This window comes from Ascaphus truei, chromosome 3, assembly GCF_040206685.1.
Source record: "Ascaphus truei isolate aAscTru1 chromosome 3, aAscTru1.hap1, whole genome shotgun sequence".
In the NCBI taxonomy this organism is placed as follows: domain Eukaryota; kingdom Metazoa; phylum Chordata; class Amphibia; order Anura; family Ascaphidae; genus Ascaphus; species Ascaphus truei.
The window spans coordinates 73,393,361-73,416,020 of NC_134485.1; the positions used below are offsets into that span (position 1 = coordinate 73,393,361).

General features: G+C 42.7%; 1 protein-coding gene across 6 annotated transcripts in view; it reads left to right on the forward strand.

Moving 5' to 3' along the window:
* Positions 1 to 22,660, forward strand: part of PPEF1 (protein phosphatase with EF-hand domain 1) — a 138,606-nt gene that overhangs the window by 88,047 nt on the left and 27,899 nt on the right. For all 6 annotated transcript variants that reach the window (XM_075594287.1, XM_075594284.1, XM_075594283.1 and 3 more), the window contains exons 6-11: positions 10,631 to 10,745; positions 11,243 to 11,289; positions 12,517 to 12,683; positions 14,707 to 14,743; positions 15,149 to 15,298; positions 17,894 to 18,229. In XM_075594287.1, the coding sequence (XP_075450402.1) occupies positions 10,631 to 10,745; positions 11,243 to 11,289; positions 12,517 to 12,683; positions 14,707 to 14,743; positions 15,149 to 15,298; positions 17,894 to 18,229 (852 nt within the window). The remainder of the gene's footprint in view (positions 1 to 10,630; positions 10,746 to 11,242; positions 11,290 to 12,516; positions 12,684 to 14,706; positions 14,744 to 15,148; positions 15,299 to 17,893; positions 18,230 to 22,660) is intronic.

Sequence of the window (22,660 nt, forward strand, 5' to 3'; positions counted from 1 at the left end):
CAGTAATCATTCACTCATTTGTTCTGCTCATAGATCCACGCTATCATGTACACTGTTGAGTTTTGCTGTGTGGGTACCTCAGCTTTGAGCTTGTGGCTCGGCAGGTTTTTAGACTTTTCAAGTTGTGTAGGAGCAACTGAAGTAAGCACCATTTTTTTGGGATGCTGGTAATATTTCCTGCACTTCCTTACACTGGTCTTAGAAACTGTTAACTATCAAGATGAGTACATGGGCAAAGCAGGGAACATGAATCAGGTTGCCCTGATGTAATGCTGCAACTACTTGGCTTCCATTATCTGCTGCCACTTGCCAAACCTTGAGGCCTATCGGAGAAAGACAACATGCAATAACCTCCTGTAATTTCAAAAGAATATCAGCCACTTTATGGGCCTTCTGATCAAAACCCTGCATACACACCGTAGGGTAGCATGACTCCTATAAGTGCTGCTGAGGCTGACACCCTCACCTCATTACTATTGCCACATACAGTCCCCTTTGGCAAGGGAGAGGAAAGCACACCCAATGAGTGGTAACAATCAAACAGTAAATTAGATATGCACAATCTTTGCAAGCTCAAAACCCAGACCCAAAATATTATTTATATATTTATTTGTGTCAGTTGGGGTGCCACTGGGAAAGTGACCAAGTTTATCTTCTATATATATATAAAACTGAAATGTTTGGCTGTCAGGATGTTTGTCTGTGGGTTTGTGCTCTCTCTCATTGGATGTAATTGGCTGTCAAGCTCTCCCATTGGCTGACTGCGGGGCGGGCCTTGGCTGTCATTGGCTTTCATTGCCTGACTACAGGTCGGGCCTTGGCTCTCATTGGCTCTCGCGGTCTCTGAGTGCAAGGCAGGGTGACATCATTATATACACAGTCATTCTCCACCAGGGCTCCGTGGAGCAGTCCCAGGGGTTCCGCCTGGCCACCCGCACTCACTGCTGCCCATCCGCTCTCCCCCCTCTGCTCTCCCCCCCTCCTATGAGCGCACGAGTGTGTGTGTCAATGAGAGTGCGAGAGTCAGAGAGAGTGTGTGTCAGTGTGTGTGTCAGTGAGAGTGCGAGAGACAGAGCTAGTGCGTGTCAGTGAGAGTGCGAGAGACAGAGTGCGTGTAAGTGAGAGTGCGTGTGTGTGTCAGTGAGGGTGCGTGTCAATGAGATTGCGTGTGCGAGAGACAGAGAGTGCGTGTCAGTGAGAGTGCGTGTGCAAGAGACAGAGGGAGTGCATGTCGGTGAGAGTGCGTGTGCGTGTGCGAGAGACAGAGAGTGCGTGTGGGGAAACGGAGCTGTGAAGGGGGGGGGGGGAAAGGAGTTGTGACCGGGGGGGGGACCGGAGCTGTGAAGGGAGTGGGGCCACATTCGTGTGCAGGGGGGGCGAATTGCTGTGAATGGGGGAGAAAGAGAGAGGGGGTAGAGAGGGGAAGGGGAAGAGAGAGGTGAATGGGGAGAGAGAGAGGGGGGTCGGGAAAATTACATCCCAAATTACATGTGTGAAGTATCAAAAGCCTGGCTCACTACTTCAACAACCTGTAGGTACAGGTGAGGAACAGCCTTTGTGGAAAAATGTTCCCTACTAGTTTTCCTCAGCGAGATTCGGTGTATTTTAAATGCAGCCTAAAGGCCCTGCCCTCCACAAAGCTAAAGGGCAGCATATCAACTGCAAGCATTTTGGCTAATTTGCTACTCAGGAAGCGACAATAAATGTGACCACATCTTTGTCATGTCCCTTTTCCCCATGCCTGTACTGCCCACTGCTAATAACAGGCGCTGGAGCAGCCCACATAGATTATTTCTCTTTCATTACCAACACCAAACTCTGAGTAACATTATAGACTAAAAGAAATGAAGCAATCCATCCTCACAACTGTTTTACTGCTTATACCCTTCTCACTTCTTTTGCAATGTAAGATGGAAATAGGCTAAAGCGCTCCAATGCAGGTATATGAGAATTAAATATGCCAAACCACTAAACAAGGTATACGGAATGAATAATGATATTAGTACTTAATATCCAATGGTATGGGTACTATCCTCCTGAAGACAGGTGGTAGCTGGTACTTGCCCACCTACCATCAGTCTCATTGGCAGGTTCCCCTGAATAATTCAAGTACTCACATTCCCTTGAAGTGGTAGGCAGGCCGTGCAGCTTCCAATGTATTGCAGATAAGGTAAATAAGAAGGGAAAACGCGCACAAGCAAAAACGGAGCAGGAAGGACCCAAAAACAAAAAATGAATTAAAAGGGCACTTTAATGTGACAAAGACCCATCCAACGCGTTTCGAACGTTGTAACGTCTTATAATTACGTTCCATGTGCCCTATAAGCACATAAGTAACCCTGCCTCACAATGGCATCTCTCAAAAAACGTGTGACTGCACCCCTGTTGTGTTAACTCCAAACTCTTGATTTTAGATGAATTGAAGAAACATGCCCTGACTTAAAGACCTATATGTACTTGCTGCTGGCTTAAGCAGCATTCTAGAAGAAGCTGTCCTGCTCCTCCCCTTGCTTGAGCTATCTCTGCTGCTCCTGCCAGTTCTGCCTTCCGCCACCACTAACAACATATTCATCATACTTCTCCACCTCAACAGCCTTATGTTGTGTAACATAGTGATATGCTGTTTCTGAGGCATATAAATTATCCTTGCCTCCACATAACCCCCCATGCCACTGTAAGGGCCATAATGAAGATGATGACAAATTATGTGACATTGGCTGCTATTCCCTGGCAGTGTGCCGTCTATATTGTTAACCCCTTTCAATACCGTAACTAATTGGTATGTTTGCAGGCATAACAGGATACCTATATAGGTGTACCCTACACAGCAGGGACATATACCTCTGCTGCCTCAAACTTGTACCCTTAAGCTTACAGCAGAGGTACTTTAGATTCATACGGAAGCCTCTGATTTCCAGCATACTGTATGACTGTGGTTACCTGGCCACTTATACTTATAATAGAGTATTCACATATACTGAAACAAAGATCTATTGGTACTGCCAATACAGGCGTACCCTACCTATTAGGGATTTTCACCGTAGCCACCAATGTTTACAGCAGAGGTATTTTAGATCAGTAGGAAAGCTCTGATCTGTAGCATATGACTGGTTACTTGCCGAGCACACTTTACAAAGCTACTTATTTGCAACATTTACGCATGATCAGCAACGCATTATTTTACATTTTTCACTTTCATCATTTATGTGCTGGGTACCCGTCACTGTGGCTAGTCATTTACTGTTGCCTTGTATCATATATTAATTTATTCTATGGGTATAACTCCAAAAAAATGTCTTTTTATTCACGAAACCGTCCCTGTGGGACCAGAGGGCTTCTGCCCGTGGGAACACTTTCTCTCTCTAGTTTGTTTGCCTGACAGTGTGTGCTTGTTTTTAAAATATATATATATTTTTTTAAAGAAATAACCAGTTTATAGGCAAGTCAGTCACTTTTGATATTGAATGTACTAGGAGCACTAGTGGTAATGGTGGTGGTCAATACCATGGCTGCCTGCTACTCACTGACTGATTGACTGCTACCATTATGATCATCCCCTTCTTCACTGATGCTACCACCAAGACCACTGACAGTTGTTGTTGGACATCACCATCAGAGTCGCTTTCCATCTCTGTGTGCAGTGTCTGCACCACACACACCAGCAACGCCACGTTCATTATAATCTACCTTCTCCATCTCTGCGTTAATCCCTTCCTCAGCTATCCCTTGTCCCTTCACCTCCTCCGAGTATTGAATAAGAAGAGCTAGAGCAAGCCTGTCAAACATACAGGCCACAGAAACTTGGGCATGCGGCCCACCAGGTATGGAAATTTCCTGGGCGCCTGGTCGGCCGGGCACCTAAAATATTGTTCCTGGTCCGGTGTGGTCTTACTAATGCTTTATAAAGGGGCATCATTATGTTTACTTCCCTTCCATCCATTGCCCGTTTAATGCAAGATAAGATCTTGTTTGCCTTTGCAGCTACTGCATGACTTTGGGCACTATTGCTAAGCCTTGTCAGAATATATAATGAGGAATTAAAAATATACACACAGATACCCCGCAAGCTCTGAAAAACCCCAACAGCTACCACACAAAATATATGTACAGTTAGGTCCGTAAATATTTGGACACTGACATAATTTTCGTAATTTTGGCTCTGTACGCCACCACAATGGATTTGAAATGAAACAACCGAGATGCAATAGAAGTGCAGACTTTCAGCTTTAATTCAAGGGGTTTAACAAAAATATCGTATGAAATGTTTAGGAATTGCAACCATTTTCATACACAGTCTCCTTATTTCAGGGGCTCAAATGTAATTAGACAAATGAACACAATCATAAATAAAATGTTAATTTTTAATACTTTGTTGAGAATCCTTTGCAGGCAATGACTGCTTGAAGTCTGGAACGCATGGACATCACCAAACGCTGGGTTTCCTCCTTTGTGATGCTTTGCCAGGTCTTTACTGCAGCTGTCTTCAGTTGTTGTTTGTTCGTGGGTCTTTCTGCCTTAAGTTTTGTCTTCAGCAAGTGAAATGCATGCTCGATCGGGTTGAGATCAGGTGGATATATCCTGTATACTGCGTATCCTGTATCTTGATCCAGTCATCCCTTACTGCATAAATACCAGATCATATCACCTACTAGCAATATACCATTCTAATCCAGTCATCTGAATGTATCTCTTACTGCTCATATTATCTGACTACACTGTAAGTAGGCATTCTATACAAGTGACTGCTCCCGGCTGCTGCTGTGCCGGTTTCAGAGCACACTTGAAGGGTCGAGCTGTCTCCTTCATTACCAACACCCAGGACTAATGCTGTGTATGCCTGAGATCAGGTACTCTCGATCCTCTGGAGACCATCTGATCGAGGGAGGTTCTCTGCCGAGACGGGCTCATCACATCTGGCTGCACTTGCCCTAACTAACAGAGGAGGAACTTTTAAGACGTCATACGAGTTACTTACCAGAGGGACTTGTTCCTGGATCCAGCACTGTACTTGCTGACTGGTAACCTGTGTGCTTTGCACAATCAATGCTCATGTTTTAATCTCTTGATGTACACAGAATATTTATCCCTAATTTTATGTATTAACACTTTGATATACTTCAAACGAACATTTGCATCTCGGGCTGTTTCTTTTGTTTCCATTTCTCCTGTGCTTGGGGGTGCTGAGCCACCCCCTCATTAACGGCTGCAGACGCCATCACTAGCGATTGGTCACAGTTTTGTATGACTTTAATTATTTTGTCACACTGTGATAATTTGTTGCTCAAACTATTTAGTTTATACTCAAGGGTTTGTGCAATTATGCACCTTATCACTTGATATTATCACTTGTGTTTGTTTAGTTGCGCACTTTAATTCTTTATCACTTTACTGCAGCTGTCTTCCGTTGTTGTTTGTTCGTGGGTCTTTCTGCCTTAAGTTTTGTCTTCAGCAAGTGAAATGCATGCTCGATCGGGTTGAGATCAGGTGATATATCCTGTATACTGCATATCCTGTATCTTGATCCAGTCATTCCTTACTGCATAAATACCAGACCATATCACCTACTAGCAATATACCATTCTAATCCAGTCATCTGAATGTATCTCTTACTGCTTATATTATCTGACTACACTGTAAGTAGGCATTCTATAGGAGCCAATATTCCTTTTATATCAAGCCTTGTCAAACAGTGGTACACTGTATTTGTCCCTTTTTCTTATCTTTGGAGTAATCCGGATAATACGCTCCCTTTGAATCCTGGACAACACTGCATTCTTTAGGGAACCTAAACCACTCCCATCAGAGGTTGAGACTTATCCACTTTCTTACACTGTTTTATTTAAGTAATAATCCCTGAAGAACAGGGCATTACTGTCCAATAATGCCCTGGCTGGAAGAGTTGAAGGCTGAGGCGAAGCCGAGGGACTTTAACCCAGCCAAGGCATTATTGGCCAGTAATGCCCTTGTCTGAGGGGATTATTACTATTATAGGCTAAACGTAGGCTTTTTTCATAAATAATAGACACTTTTGTATAGTTAAATAGATTTTTTAATTAAAATAAAATGGTAAATACATGAAACCACCTCTATATACTCTTACACTGCAGATATCTATATCCACACACTGCCGCCCCCTCTGTGTACACACACACACACACACACACACACAGCAGCTCACACACAAACTGCTGCTACACACAAAAAACAGCACACCACACACAACACAGTGCCTCTACACACACACACACACACACTGGAGCTCTAGACACACAACACAGCACCTCCTCTACACTCACTACACAGCCCCTCTACACACACAGCAGCTCTACACACACACACACAAACTCTGCTGCTACACACACATGCTACACCCATAAACACTGCTACTGACACACACTGGAGCTCTACACACACACACACACACACACACACACACACACACACACACACACACATACACACACATCAGCTCTACACTCACACAAACTGCTGCTACACATACAACAGCACAACACACACACACACACTGCAGCCACAATAAAAAATGCAGCCACTTACTAAACTTTTTACTCCCCCCCCAGCTCTACACACAACACAGCACCTCTACACCAACCTCCCCCCCCCACACACACAACACTGCACCTCTATACACAACACACTTACTTCTTTGCAGTCTCTTCCCCCCCCCCCCCAATTCAACTGAATCTGCTCAGAAAATCTCTGTCAGCTCGGGAGGGGGAGGAGTCAAACCGTGGCTGATACTTTTTGACCAATCCCCTGCCATGTCTCAGAGCTTTTACTTAATTCAAACCAATCCCCTGCCCCGTCTCAGCTGTTCTGAAAGCTGATTGGCTGGAAATAAACAGATTGAAAACTGCATTTTGCAAGTTGCTGAAATTCAGGGCATTACTGTGGATAATGCCCGAAATTTTAACCAATCAGAGAGCAGGGTTTTCAATAATGCCCTGAATTTTACTGCTTTAGCCTATAATATTGTTTATACACTGTGATATATTGAAGCAAAAGGTGTTTGAGGGGAGGTACATAGGACCCAGCACCTTCCAGGGTGTGTTCCTTTCACTCTCACCTGAGCCCTAATTTATGAGCTTCAAGGTTAAAAGGCAGCACAGACAGCTTCCTGTGCTGCTTCTGTGCTGGTCTGAAGGCACACACACAGACAGCCCTGTGAGATACTGCAAAGGGAAGCTGCAGGTACAGTGTCTAAAGTGGGGAAAGAACTTAGTTTTCCCCACTGGTAGTTAGGGACTAAGCTGTATTAGTCAGAACTCTGAAAAGAGTTAGGTTTTTGTTTCTGTTCTATCTTAAAAGTTAACCCTGTTCCTGCTTTGTACCTGGCAAATAAACCCTCCTGTGCATCAACACTACGTTTCCCTGCCTTTGATCTGGATAAAAGAAACTGCAACGTGGTGGGGACATCACAATTGGTGGAGTTTAATGCGGGCAGTCCACAAGGCAGTGAAAGTAGAAAATTGAGGCGTTTCTATCCTCGCTCCAGTACAAGCAAATAGAAAATGCTGCTATTCTGTTGCGGGGTTTGCAGGAGATGTCAACATCCCATAATGAGAGCTTACAACAGATTACAAAGTTACAAATGGAAAGTACTGCAGCGTTAGTACAGCAGATGGCGCTGTCCCTACATCAGACGCTAAAAGATGAACAACACGAGGCGCAACTTCGCCTACACCAGGAGCTCCGAGTCTTGGGGGAGAAAATTACCGCCCAGACTAGTGTGGCCCCACAGGTCACTCACCAGGTAAAATCGCACCTTATTCAGAAGATGACGTTGGACGATGACGTTGAGGCGTACCTGTCAATTTTCGAGCGCACCGCAGCACGAGAAGGGTGGCCAGTTGAGAAGTGGGCTGGAATAATTGCTCCTTTCCTGGTGGGGGACTCGCAGAAGGCCTTTTATGACTTGGAGCCAGAGCAGGCGGAAAACTATGAAACCTTGAAGGCTGAGATTATGGCACGGCTAGGTGTCACTGTCGCAGTTCGGGCCCAGCGGTTCCACTCCTGGCGTTACGATGCAGAAAAGGCTCCCCGCTCCCAAATCTACGACCTCATCCACTCTGCGCGGAAATGGCTCCAGCCTGACGAATGTACAGCCGCCGCCATCGTCGAAAGGGTCGTCATAGACCGGTTCCTGCGGGGTCTTCCTCGCACCGTCCAGAAGTGGGTCAGCCAGAATGACCCCCAAAGCGCAGAGCAGTTGGTCGCTTTAGTGGAACGCCACTTTGCTGCTGAGGAGATGGCCCGGAATACAAGTCCCGACGAGTTTCCCGGTCGCAGGTCCCCGCACATCAGGAGGTCCGGTAAGACTGTTCCTCAGCCTAGTGGCCCACAGGGACTCATAGACTCCCATAAAGGAGATGGAAATCCCACGGCCCATAGAAGGGACTCAAGCCCCACTCTTTCCAATAGACTGGAGAAAAAACCTCGACCCAGTTTTGGGAAGTACACTGAGTGCTACAAATGTCATGAACTTGGACATGTGGCAGCAGTTTGCCCTATGAACCTTGACCGAATGCAATGTGACATTTCTGTGGGGTATTTTTCAGGCGGTGTTCCTGCTGTTAAACAGACTGTGATAGAGAAAGGTCATTTAGAGAGGAATAGGATGTGTGAAGTCAAAATAGATGGGATACCTGTAAGTGCAATGCTCGACACTGGTAGTACAGTTACATTGGTCGCTGCACATCTAGTCCAGTCTGGGTTTCTACCAGGGGTCTCCTTACAAGTAACCTGTATCCATGGGGATGATCGCACTTACCCGGCTGCACGAGTGTACATAGAAAACCCCATCGGCCCAGTACATCATCAGGTCGGAGTAGTGCCTAATCTGATGTATGAGATACTAGTGGGTCAGGATTTCCCATGGTTTTGGGAACTGTGGGAAAGGAAGTCTGATTGTGTTCAGGATGTGCCCTTGAGGTCTGAGGTTCCCGATCCAGTAGACTTTGGTTCTGTGTTAGAGGTTATGGCAGGTGAAGGACCTGAGGTTGAGGACACTCCAGAACTAGATTTTCAGGATTTACAGGTTGCTCCCGTAAAGTTTGCCTCGGCCCAACTAGACGATTTGACGCTAGTAAACGCCAAAGCCACAGTAGTGAGCATAAATGGGGTACCAGTTAATCCTGAGGTTACGCCATCACCACCCTACTTTATCTACAACAATGACTTGGTGTATAGGGTAGAAATAGATGACCCTGATAGGTTAGAGCAGTTACTGGTGCCAAAGCCCTTTAGAAGTCAGGTAATGGACCTGGCCCATAGCCATGTCCTGGGAGGACACCTAGGGGTAAAGAAAACCACTGATAGAATAAAGGCACGATTTTACTGGCCGGGTCTACACAAAGACGTAGAACGTTATTGTGAGACATGTCCAGAGTGTCAAATGACCTCACCAGTAAAATCATTCCGTTGTCCGTTAGTACCCTTGCCCATTATTGAAGTTCCTTTTGAACGTATCGGAATGGATCTGGTAGGCCCATTACCAAAGTCAGCACGGGGCCACCAACACATTCTAGTCATGGTAGACTATGCCACAAGATATCCGGAAGCGGTTCCCCTGTATTAGCAAGCATGCATTTTTAAGTTTTTTTTCAGCCTGTACTATTATCTTATCTGCTCCTTCCTTTCTGCGCCCACTTGGTTTAGTCTTTAGAAGTTTTCTAGTATTATCTTTATTTACTATGGGTGTCTCGCTGCTTGTCAAACTCGCACTTGCCCCCATTATACCTCCATAACCCCTTGTTTCCTCATCTATTCTATTCAGTTCGTTATCTGTTTCATTCCCCTCCCCCCTCCATCAAAAAGCACTACGTGTGACATACAGAATTAAGTGCAGGAATTGTAGCAATTTGTGCTCTCCAGCAATCTAACTGCTTATAGTGATCACCCGTCCAACTGGCAAGTTGTAGCTGCCCGGGAATATTCTGGGAAACGCTTGGAATTTTTAGCAATGTCTTCCAATAAGTAATGCGAGAATGCTTATCAATTAAGTTATGTGCATCGCAATAATATGTACAAATACTGATTAGTCTTGAAATGTACACTAGCATAAGGAGAACCAGCCATTTAAAGTAATATAGGACAATCCTCATCCATGTAAAGTAGGAGGAAGAATCATACAGTACACGTGAACGGTTAAGATGATCATGGTATCGACTTGCACTTACCGGAGTACAATCCTGAAGGGACGTACCACATTTGTTTCTTTTTTTATTGTGAGAATGGGCCTGAAGAGAAGCCTCTAAGGCTTGAAACTTGGCCCCCGTATACTTAGAGGATTATCTCTGTAACGTATTTTGTGCTCATGGATAATGTTGTGGAAGGCTGTTTTAATGTCTTTGATCTTACTCTCCATGATCTGGTCTTTCTGGGCCCTAAAGGTAAGAAAAGTATACACTGGATATATGATGTTTCTCATTTTAGAATGTTCAACTTTTGTAATGTTTACATTTATAGCGAAACTATTAAGTATTTATCTAAATTCTGGTTTGACATATATTATTGTCATAGTTCCAATTCTAAATCAAGTCAATAGGACTATCCATACGGTAGCATCGATTTTCGCACGTTGTTGAATAAGCCCCAAATTATCTTCCAGCAACTTCATGCCCGGTATGTCCTACAGCTGTTTCATGAAACGCAGAAATTCCTCAAACAGATTCCAAATGTTGTGCACTTATCCACATCATACTTCAAGGAGATAACCATTTGTGGTGAGTAGTCCCTGAAGCAATAGTCAAGTTTTTAAGACGTAATTCAACCAATGTTGACCTACTGGATTTCCATGCAAGTAGTTACTGTACCAGTAGCTAGTCTGATATCAAGGTGGAAGAACCCATCTGAGTTGATTTCATGGAATAATGTATAGTAATGGAATATTCCAATTGCAAGCGTGAGACTCCCTTAATTTAAAGGAATGCTGTAAAAAATTTTTTTTACTGTTTTGCAATTAGTGAAACATTACAGGCCCAGTAACAAGGTGCATGAATTTTAAACCTATTGGGCTGACCTTTTGATTTTGGCACAGTGTAGGGTGAGGAAGAACCACTTTTAGGACTTTGTACTAATTTATCTGGCAAGACTCTCCACCTTTCTTTGCCTTGTGTATTATATATTGTTTATATATTGTAATAAACAATTACATATTAAATAAATAGGTTGCATTATTATTACTGCATGGCACTGAGCTACAGATGTTTGCATTATCTAGGTGACCTCCATGGGAAACTGGATGATCTTTTGCGTATATTCTATAAGGTACATGCTTATTGTTACATTATTTAAAAACAAATTGTGTACTAGCCATTTTAGTCCAATGGCAAATGTGCTATTGCATTTGGTAGACTCTAAGGACAAAAATAATTTGGGGAAAATATATGATTTTTTGCTACTATTCAATTAATTTGTACTAAGGTTGGGCACTTTCACTGATGGTTTGGTTTTGATTCTTAAAAAAAAAATGTCAAAATGTTTTGTTGTTTTTTAAAAAAACTCTTGGTTTAAAAAAAAAAATATCTTGGTTTGGTTTGGCCAAAATTTGATTTGAGCCACTACACAAGCAACACTGGGAACAATGTGCTTTCAGTACAGGAGGAGTGTAGCTTCAAGTTTTCCAATGGTAGCATTTATTAATTAAACAACGGTGATGTTGATTTTACATTAGTGGAATAATACAAGTTTTGATCCTTTTTTTTTTTGCAGCTTTACTGCTTAATGTGTCAGGATTATTTCTAGCAAGTCTCTCTCTTTTTTTTGTTACCCAAAACCTAATCAAATTTCTAATAGTAATAAATCTAATAGAAAACGTTACCAGTGTCATGGCAGTGCTAGGTCTGACCAAAGGGCCTGGAGTACAAGTTCTAGAAAAAAGATTTCTTAGGTATATCCAAGTCCTCCTTAGCTAGACCAGGTTTCTTTTTATTATACATATTGCCTTAATTTTCCACTTTACATATTAAAATCCTCCATGAAGTATTTTAAATAGAAAGATATGGATGTAAATAAGGGAAAAAAAATTGCCTAAGAAATTGTCATGACAACATTATTATTTTCTAAAAACTGTTTCTTAACTTTTATGTTATCACTGCAGCACTGAAATGACTGTTGCAATCTTTCCTCAGTTAGGGATGAAATCCTAATTTACTACAACATTCTGTGATGTTATTGTTGTTGCCATTTCTCAGTGAAGCATGCATGTCAACATGCACATGCATTACTAAACACGTCTGTAATTATAAAGCAAACGCTAGGAAAGGAGTTATATGGCTGAGTGCTTTCTCTTTATTGAAAGTCACAAATATGTTTTTAAGTGGTACTGTTCAAAAGTAATACGGTGGCACTCCCGTGGTCTTGGGGAAAAAGTAATATTTATTCCAAGGGATCAATGTTTTGGTCCTACCTTTGGCCTTGATCAAGATACGTGGTGCTGAACACATTTTGAGGATCCATCTCTGTTGCCTTGCCTGTTATATTTCTTTTCTGCAGAATGGTCTCCCTTCACCAGAAAATCCTTATCTTTTTAACGGGGACTTCGTAGACAGAGGGAAGAATTCCATAGAAATTCTAATAATCCTTTTTGCATTCCTCCTCGTCTATCCTAATAATTTTCACTTGAATAGAGGGAATCATGAGGATCCCATCATGAACCTGAGGTAACACACTGCATTGTATAAAGGTCTTATCTAAAATGAATGAACATTTTGAGGAGCTTTTCATTTTAAAGCTGCTGAACGTAAAATGGTAGATGTTTTTTTTTTTTCCCCAATAAATCAGTTCTGTAGTATTAGATAATAGTGACTGTTGTTTTTTTCTCCAACTTTTAATGCCTTTTTTAATGAGTTTTTGATCAGCAATTCACACAGTACCCCCCTACATGTGTGTGTTGTTTTTTTTTAAATTAAAACGTATAATTTCTCTGGTATCAGACACAACTTAATACATTTTTTTTTTTTTTATTGAACTCAATGCCATTCTTAATGGGTTTTAAAGCATCCTTTGATTTCTATAGCAGGCTTTATCCCACCTTCCCAGCAGAGCAAGATCTTTGCAACACTTTCCTGTTTGTGATAATTTGTTGCCAATGTTACCAGCTGTGTGACCTGTAAACTGTAACAATATATTGTTATCGTAGTAATATAAGAATACATTGTAGATCCTGAGTTACACTGACTGAATGATTGATTGAAACTAAAAGGTGGCCATTTAGTTAGGCACACAAGGATTTTGACAGGTTTATAACAGGAGTACCAAACGATTGCTAGCTTAGATAAGAATGTAGAATTATACATTGTCACGTGCTTTAAACATAGACAGAAAAAAAACTGTATTGCTGCTTTAAGCTTGCAAAAAAAAAAAACCCCTCAGCATTTAACTCCTTTGTTTTCAGAGGAAACTGCAAATAAAAATACCAATTGTGAGCACACTCACGTCAGACAGGACTGCAACCCTGCCTTTCACCATTATCTCCTAGCATACAATGCGTCCACTGCAGCTAGGGATTCTGGGAAATTACATGCAAATGAGCACATAGTGTCAGCATTTGCTTCAAATCCATTTTAACATGGACCCCTATAAGCTTATGCCTGTCGTATTACACAGCTTTTCAGCACAGCCTGGGTTAAAGGATTGCATAGCCAGTAACCCTACTCACAGACAGCTGTTTCTTCCTTTTGGGTTTCATCAGTGTGAGGATAGTTATACTGGCTTTGCAATATAATGCTTGGATAGGTTTAAGCCACACATTATATAAGTTACTGTATGGTGGGTAAGAAAGTGACAAAAAAAAACCTCCACACAGAGGGACCTGCAACACAATGGACCCTAATCACTATGATGGAAAGATGTCCTGTCCCCCCCCCCCTCCCCTTGTTCAGGAAGATTTAAAACCCATTCATTTGAATGTGACTGAAATATTACAGTGCAAGGAAATGACAGCTTCACAACATATTGAACAGAGGTAAATAATGGCCAGCCCCCTCTAACAGCAAAGTGACTGTATATAGAAAGTGCCATGTTTACCGCAGATCTCAGTTGAAGCTGTTTACCTAATTTTTTAATTACTATTTATCTGGAACATTTGAATCAGATCTATAGAAATATGTGTGTTTTTGTCATAGTTATTCTAATGTATGCACATTTGTTATGCTTAAAGCATTGGGGATATTGGTTTTTTTTTTTAGTTGATTGTTTTTTACATAATTGGAATCAGATGCCCCTGAAGCTGAACTAGGCAATATTCAGCTCCATGATCCTCCTGGTTCTCGAGATAATGATGAGTACCCAGCATTTTTAAATCGAGTCTCTGAATGATCAAATACAGGCAGTCCTCGGTTATCCAACGTAATCCGTTCTGGAAGCAGCGATGGATAGTGAAACAGTTGAAAAGTGAGTCCCATGTTAATCAGTGGCGGTGAGCGTTGGATAATGCTTTCAGGCGTCGGATAACGCATTCCGGCATCGAAAAACGGCCCCTAGGGTTGGATTGTAAAGCGTTGGATAGCGACGACTACCTGTACTTGGAAAAGAATGGGCGTGCAGGTAGTGGAAAGAAGCGGACTATACCGTTGTATTACACATAAGTATAAAGAGCAAAATGTCCATAGTTCTTTTTAATTTCTAAAAAAGGCATTCCATTTATGACGACAGTGACAATTATTTTTATTGATTTTATTTCAGATATGGCTTCACAAAAGAAGTAATGCAAAAGTATAAGGTACTGACTTCGAGCAACGCTTAGTAATAAATGCCATTTGTTTTCTATTAGATTATTGTAAAATATTTTTTTGATCACACAAATGTAGTTTATTTTTATACTGTATTACAAATGCCTAGGAAGGATTCGATATTAAAAATACCTACTGTAATAAATATAAACTTGAGACAGAAATATTCCGCGACCGCTCACGTTTACTTTGTTTGTCATATAGATTTTTTTAACTGCAATACAAGTTTGATGATTTCTACTATCATCATTCATTACTGTTCATTATTGTCATATGTTACTATTCGGGTACGTGATAAGACGTGCCATTGTACCTTCGAAGGTGCAAAGTAATACATAAACATCTTAGTCTGGCGCATGGATTATTTATTGCAGTCACTATCATTTGTTTAACAGATCTATGGCCATAACATTATACTACTTTTGAAAGATATCTACTGCCGGCTGCCTCTTGCTACCATTATTGACAGCAAGGTACTCATTTTACATGGAGGAATAGCAGACACAACTGACCTGGATTTCTTGACTACAATTGAAAGAAGCAAGGTGAGAACCAGGAACATTACTTCCTGCAAAAAACATTTGATAAATAAATGAGACAGCATACAGTATTCAACAGAGAAGCAAGTTGTGCAAAATGTAACTAGTACGAGGTAGAACTTGACCTCCTGCCTTATATGGTGAATATTTGAGTTCATACTGTAATGATAGACTATGATTGTGATACTAATTAGTGTCACGTAACGGTCCTGAGCAGTCCCAGCAAGTTCGTTGGATCGCCAACCCAAGACACGGAGCTCAAGAAACTATGTTTATTTGCAAGTGCAACAGAATAGACGCATACAAACGTACACAAAACACACAGGGTGAACACAGCGATAATACAGTACATTTATTCACATGTTCCCATGACGTGGGCCGTATCTTAAGGGTACAACCCAGAGATACCATAGCACCCCACGTCACAATTAGAATTCTACATTCTGCAAAATTCAGGGACCTTATTCAATCATAGCTAGAGAAGTGCAAAGTATTAGCACATCAGTAATCATAGCCGCTGATTCATGCAGAGGCTTTTCAAACTTAAACATCTTATTGAACCAGTAACTTCACTCACCTGTCAAAACAGATCTTTAGATTGACGCACAGCGCCACGAAGAGGTACAACTTCCGCCTTCAAACACATTTTGTCTTTCACTATTTTTAATGAGGGCCCTGATCTTCAATATGGTAGCAGGATTAGTGTTACATATTTATTTATTTATAAAATATTTTACCAGGAAGTAATACATTGAGAGTTACCGCTCGTTTCCAAGTATGTCCTGGGTACAGAGTTAAGACAAATAATACATGGTTACAGATACAGTTACATAAATGAGCAGGTTATACATTATTTACAAGACATTGCATGCACAGTTAAAGATAATAAATATTATGGGCGTATGAAACAGTTACAGACCAGATTAAAATGTGTGACAGCCTTAGATTTGAAAGAACTTAAACTGGTGGTGGATGTGAGAGTCTCCGGTAGGTTGTTCCAGTTTTGGGGTGCACGGTAAGAGAAGGAGGAACGGCCGGATACTTTGTTGAGCCTTGGGACCATGAACTGTCTTTTGGAGTCTGATCTCAGATGATAGGTGCTGCAAGTGGTAGGGGTGAGGAGCTTGTTCAGGTAGCTGGGTAGCTTGCCCATATCTATGTGATAAGAGGTTGCCTTATTTACAAAGTTCTTGGAGGTTATAAGGACTCAACTTTTTGTTCCTCTCTCCAGGATTCTCCTAAGTGAGCATCCTTCTTTTCACATACCGTATAAGTAAGGTTATATTTCAAACCAGGGCTGAGGTGTTGACCATTTACGATGGAGAATCCATTCAGAAAAGAACACAAACTCTATTATTATTATTCAAAAAACACGTGCTACTCTTTCTAAAACTTTACATTCTGATTGGCTTAGGCTAACTGAAATTTATGGACAGAATATTTAGAGTTAATATACACTGGCGACACACTTTATTCGAGCTTGGCTAGTCCCACGAATTCGGGTATACCCGGGTGTATTGAGGTTTGTGACTGTTTTCTGCCCGAGTGCATTGGGTTATTTTCCAGGCAGGGATTGAAGCATTTTATTCCCGCTGGCTGCAATACTGCACAGTATATATATATAAACTGCATTACAATTCAGGAATTTATGCCATCTGGTAGACACGCGAAGCATTGCAGCCTATTAAATCCTAATCATTATCATTTAACAGATCAGCCGCCCATCAGCCAGGCATGAACCCAGGCTGGGAAGGCAAACGCAACGGGGCTTGTCAGAGGTGAGGAGCGGCGCATTCCAGGTATCTGCCAGGTACATACCGGGTATTTGCTCGAATAAAGTGTGTCGGTGCAGTATAGATATTTACAATTACAATCTAGTCACACACAATGTATCTTAGTTTCTTTTTAAAGTGAGATTCTGGCATTTATGAGGGTTAGTGAATGCTTAACATTACCCTCCTCAATTCCAGAAACCCTGATAAAATATATAATTGTAGGTTTTCTTAAGGCTACAAACTTACAGTATAAATCTGGGCTAGGAATGTAGTCAGAATTCAATAAAACCCATAGCCCATATTATCACCAGATGTGGCCTTAGTATGGAACATTAATAAACAGCCCGCACTTTGATTGCCATAGACCAGGGGAGCGCAATCTTTTTCCCCTGCGCCCCCCCGCCGGCTGCCCTCTCTGTGCGCCCCACTCCCTTCCTCCTCCTTACCTTGGTTCCCGGCGTCATGACGTCATGTTGCCATAGCATCGCGACATCACATGACCCCGCGGCGTCATTTGACGTGTTTCCAGACGCCGGTTGAACCATGGTAAGTAAGGTTTACAGAGGCCTTCGCCACTTCCCCTGCACTTATCCCGCACTCCCCCCCCCCCCCGCAGTTACTCACCCCCCAGTTTGTGCACCGCTGTCTTAGACTGTCAACAATACACTGAACATGTGTTTCCCACTTACTGTAGTTGTCAAAACAGAAATAACACTGGTAATATCTTCATTGAATAGCACAAAAGATGATGGATTGTTCAGTTCACCTATGTATAAATGAACAAAATTTAGAAACCGTTTTAATTTTGTTTTATTTTTCTATGAAGTACAAGTCTGCCTTGCAACCACCAAAACAAAGTTCTAGGATCAGCCATCCTAAAGATACAAGTATTGTTCAGAAAGCCAATGAACTGTCCAAGGATGGTTGGAAAAGCCAAGATAATTCAAGCAAACAAATGGTCACTTGCAGTCAAAATACACAGTGTAGTTATGATGAATGCTGCTGTCCAAGCATCTTCTCAAGTTCTGAAGAACAAACTGGTGCATTGAAAGAGGGATTCAGCCAAAAAGGTGTACCAGAGACACCTTACCTAGACTCTAATATTCAGTTGCCCAACATGACCCCAGAATTAACAGCAATGGAGCGAGATGAGTGGAAACAGGTACAGATGAATTTATTACAAGTATTCAGTGTTTCACAAAGATATACTGTACTACTTATTACCTACCGTACAATCACTTAACTGAACCTGGAGTGTAGACTTGTTCTAACCTCTCAGTGCTGAGCAAGAGTTACCACCCTGAACAGCTGCATAGATTAAATGATGCCTCTGAATTCTCTGAAGTGATATATTTAATATGTCTTTTTGAATGTCAATGACCAGAATGATGAATCTAAACTATAAACATGTCCAAGCTGATAGACTCTATAGGGAGATTCAATAGTTTTGTATGTAGAGATGGCACTTTTATTAATACATTGTTAACTAATTTTGAGGTTCCAAAATGTACTTTTGATATTAGGAATGCAGTGTGTCCAAAAGGGACTCATTATGTACTATAGACTTCTACCAGATAAATCTTTGACAGTTGATTACCAGTTGTTAGTAGCCTATTGCAAACAAACCTATTATTGAAGCCAGCATCTTCCAAATACAATATCAGGTTATTGTCTAGATATGGGAAGCTTGCGGGTTTAATTAGGAACACAATTCAAAATTAGGTATGATTTTGAGAACCCTCTGGAAAGGGAAAAAAACTTTCACACCCATGCCTACGCTTCTTTCATTTTTTAGGTTCAGAGAATTCTTGGGATCCTTTCACCCTCAAATTAACGTTCATATTTGTACACTTATTTTACTTTTAAATTGTCAGAATGCATGTAATTCCTTGTGATTACCCGTGAAAGCCGTCTTTATATCACTGTGATGTACTCTGGTGTATCTTAAATAGCGAGAAAATATTAAGATTCATATTTGCTAAGAAGTCTTCTGCTGTAAGACACCTTACAAACCATTGACTTGAATAAGAGGTCTTATGGTAGAAGACTGCTGAGTAAATACTGTGTGAAACAAAACTATTCCTTCTATCGCACTCACATAGCTATATGCATCACTCCTCAAAACAGCTTTAAAATGTTGACTCTTCATCGCAGCATTAGACAACACACAAGGAAAGCATGGTAAGAAAAGATTTCTGTGATGCATTATGGCGCTATATATGTTGACCGCGAAGATCGCAGCCCAGATGGATTAACTGCAGGGGCTCAGATTCGAAAGCATGGAGCCTCCCGCAGCGCCATCACGGCAGACACTGTAACCAGTGCAGCCATTTTCCTTTTTGCGCGCTGCGCTGGGGGCAGTAAGTCTTCCTGCATCTATACATCAGAGGCAAGAATCCCTTCCCTAAAGTGGAAATTTATAACACCAATCCCTTAAAGAGAAAAGGTGTCACGGGAGACTCCTGTGGCGGGTAGGATCTCGGTGGCCGGAACAGCAGGAGCGTAGTAGGGGTCACAAGCAGGGGTCCAAGGCAGGCGGCAGGTAGCGAAGTCAGGAAACAAGCAGAGGTCCGAGGCAGGCGGCAGGTAGCGAAGTCAGGTACAGCACCGACAAAGTTTATTACAGCAAAAACCGCACGGCAGGATGCGTGGCGGCAGCATGGAGAAGCGTTGACAAGCGGCTCGTTCGCGTGACGTCGGTGACGACACAGTCACGTGAGCGCCCGGCTTCCCCGACTCCCCTGAAGGTTTGAAGTGAGGTAAGCGGGGGAGCGGGGAAGCAGAGGGGCACAGCAGGCGCAGCTAGGGGGTCGGGAAGGTATATAAATTGCGCGCGGATTGGAGGGGGGGGGGAATGGAGGGGACGCGGCTGGATGCGGCTGATGCGCTGACTATTCTCAGCACCAGCCGGAGTAAGTCCCGGTGAACCGGCGGCATTTGCTCTAATAAACTTTGTCGCCACTGTAACAAGCAGAGGTCGGCAACGAGGAGTCTCGAACAGGACAGGCGGGGCAGGACAGGACCGGGAGCAGGGACTGAGAACGGGGAGCAGGGACTGAGACCGGGGAGCAGGGACTGAGACCGGGGAGTAAGAAACAAACAGGGACAAGCCAGATTACCAGCAAGGGCTTTTACTGTGAACAGACTTCTATAATACAGACAGGTACAGAAACAGATCAGGATCAGAGGCATGTGCAAAAGGAGTCTGACTTCAAGCAAAGGCAATTGAACAACCAGGAAGCAGAAGCTATAAAGGACAGAGACAGGAGCAACAAGAAGACAGACAGGCAGACAGAGGAACCCAGAGCAAACAGAAGGCAGCAGCACACCCGGTGGACAAAGAAGCTATGGCTAGGCAGGAGGTCTAGGAGACCCTGACATTACTCCCCCCTCTCGAGAGCGTTCTCCGGATGATCCTCCAGGCTCTTCAGGGAAACCTTGATGGAAGGCCAACTTAGTGTGTATGTCAAGTGCTGATGGGAAATCTGTGAGAGGTGCATTTATCCTTATTACAGGAGCGTAGGCATCAGCATCAGGTACATTAGGCATAGCAAGGAACTTCGCAAGGAATCCGTCTAACGTCATAGCAGGGGCATCAGGAACGGATACAACAGGCTCTTCACATGCACCAGTGGGGACATACAGTTCACTTTCCGTGGTCTCAGTTTGTGACCAACATATCTCTTTTAGTTTTGGAATCAGGAACTTCCCAATGGGTACATACAACTCAATCACAGGGGCATGGACATCAGGAACATGGGCATCAGACTCTCCATACAAGTCAATGGGGACATTAAGTTCACTCTTCGTGGTCTCTTTTTGTGACTGCCATCTTGTGGTATCACCCAATGAAAGACCAGCTATTTGTGTTTTCAGCTCTTGAAGCTGTCCTTCTGCACTTCTTTTCCTACTCAAAGCAGTTGTCAGTTCAGCTTCTTTGGAGTTGAGTCGTGACTCCATATCTCCCAGCTGACTTAGAACAAGGCTTAAATGTGTTTCTTTTTCTTTATTTCTGACCTGTAGCTGCCGGTACTCCTCATAGACTTTGTCCAGCTGCAGCCGGGCCTTCTCATGGGCTGTGTGATTAATCACTTTGCAGGCATCAGTCACCTTGACCCCACAGCGCAGTGTCAGGCCAGCCACTTGACGGACGGACACCTCCTCCCTCTCTTTTTTGGCAAGCTGTGTCTTGAGCTCAGCGATCTGCGCCTGTAGCGCTGTGAGATACTGTGATGTGTGTTCAGCTGTCAGCTTTAGCTCTTTCATTTGTAGGTGTTGTTGCAATTTCCACTCCTCAGTGAGAGATCCCTGCTTAAGTGCATCCTGCAATTCTCTTCTCAGGGCTTTCCTCTCTTCACTGTGATCATGTTGAGCTCGCTTCCATGCATCCCTCATCACGTCTTGGAGCTCTACAAATTCCTTTGCTATGGTCTCAGCAGCTTGTCTTTTCCAGGTCTCTTTCTCTTGGGTGTACTGGCTGTTAAGGATGGAGCAGTGTTTCTGCTCCTCTAAGTCTTGCTTCAGATCCTGGACCGCCTTGTGCTCCCTCTCATACAGGGTTACCTGGGCTCTAAGCTCTTCCTCAAGTGAGGCAATGGTTATGCTCAGTGTGGCCTTCTGCTCCTCATGCTGCTCTTTGAGAACACACTGGGTACTCAGATACTCTTGCAGCATTTTTACCTTGTAGGCAGTCTGGAAACTTTCTTCCTGCAGAACTCGCTGCTTTTCCTCAGCATTCACCCATTTCTCTTTCGTATCCTGCAGATGTATATGCAGTTCTTGCAGCTGACTCTGTGGCATATTTTCTGCTTGTGTGCGCTGCTCCAGGGAGACACGTTCTTCTTGCAGCACTCTCTCTGTATCCTGCAGTGTTGTCTGCACGTCTATTTTTTCCCGGGCAACTGTTTCTTCTCCTCTCCTAATTCATGGAGTTTTTCATCTCCTTCACTGACTTGGGCATAGAGATTCTTGCACTCTTGGGTTACAGTTTCAAAACTGATATTTAACCCTTCGAAGATTTCTCTCAATGAACATAGTTCTGTGTTGAAGTGGCAACTCTTCTCCTTAGAGGCTTTAAGCTCTGTATTAAGCCTGTGAACTTCTTTCTGAGAGGTCTCCAACGCTGAGTAAGCTTCATCCAAAAAAACGTGGACACGGACAGAATCAGCGTATGCCTTCTCCAGTTTACTTGAAAGGATCACCCTGTCCCTCTCCAACTGATCTTTTTCTTTCTCCTGGAGAACACACTTAGCAATTGCTGAGGAAAGACAGCTTTGTAGTGCAGACTTGGCTTCTTGCTCCTTATCTAAATGTCCATGAAGACAATCAATCTCTTTCCGTGCAGATTGAAGCGTCTGAGTTAGGACATCTTTTCCTTGATTAAATACATCTTTCTTGTTCTTCCTTGCTTTGAGAAGTTTTGAAGAATCAGTGGTACTGTGTTCACATTTACTGCTCAAGACTGTTTTTTGAGTGGAAGCCATAATTTCAGACTTGGGGAAACCACACTTCCCAAGAAACCAGTAAAGAGGAAATGTGTCTTAAAAGCAGAAGCATTAGAATGAACAACAGAAATATTAGACACAGAGAGACA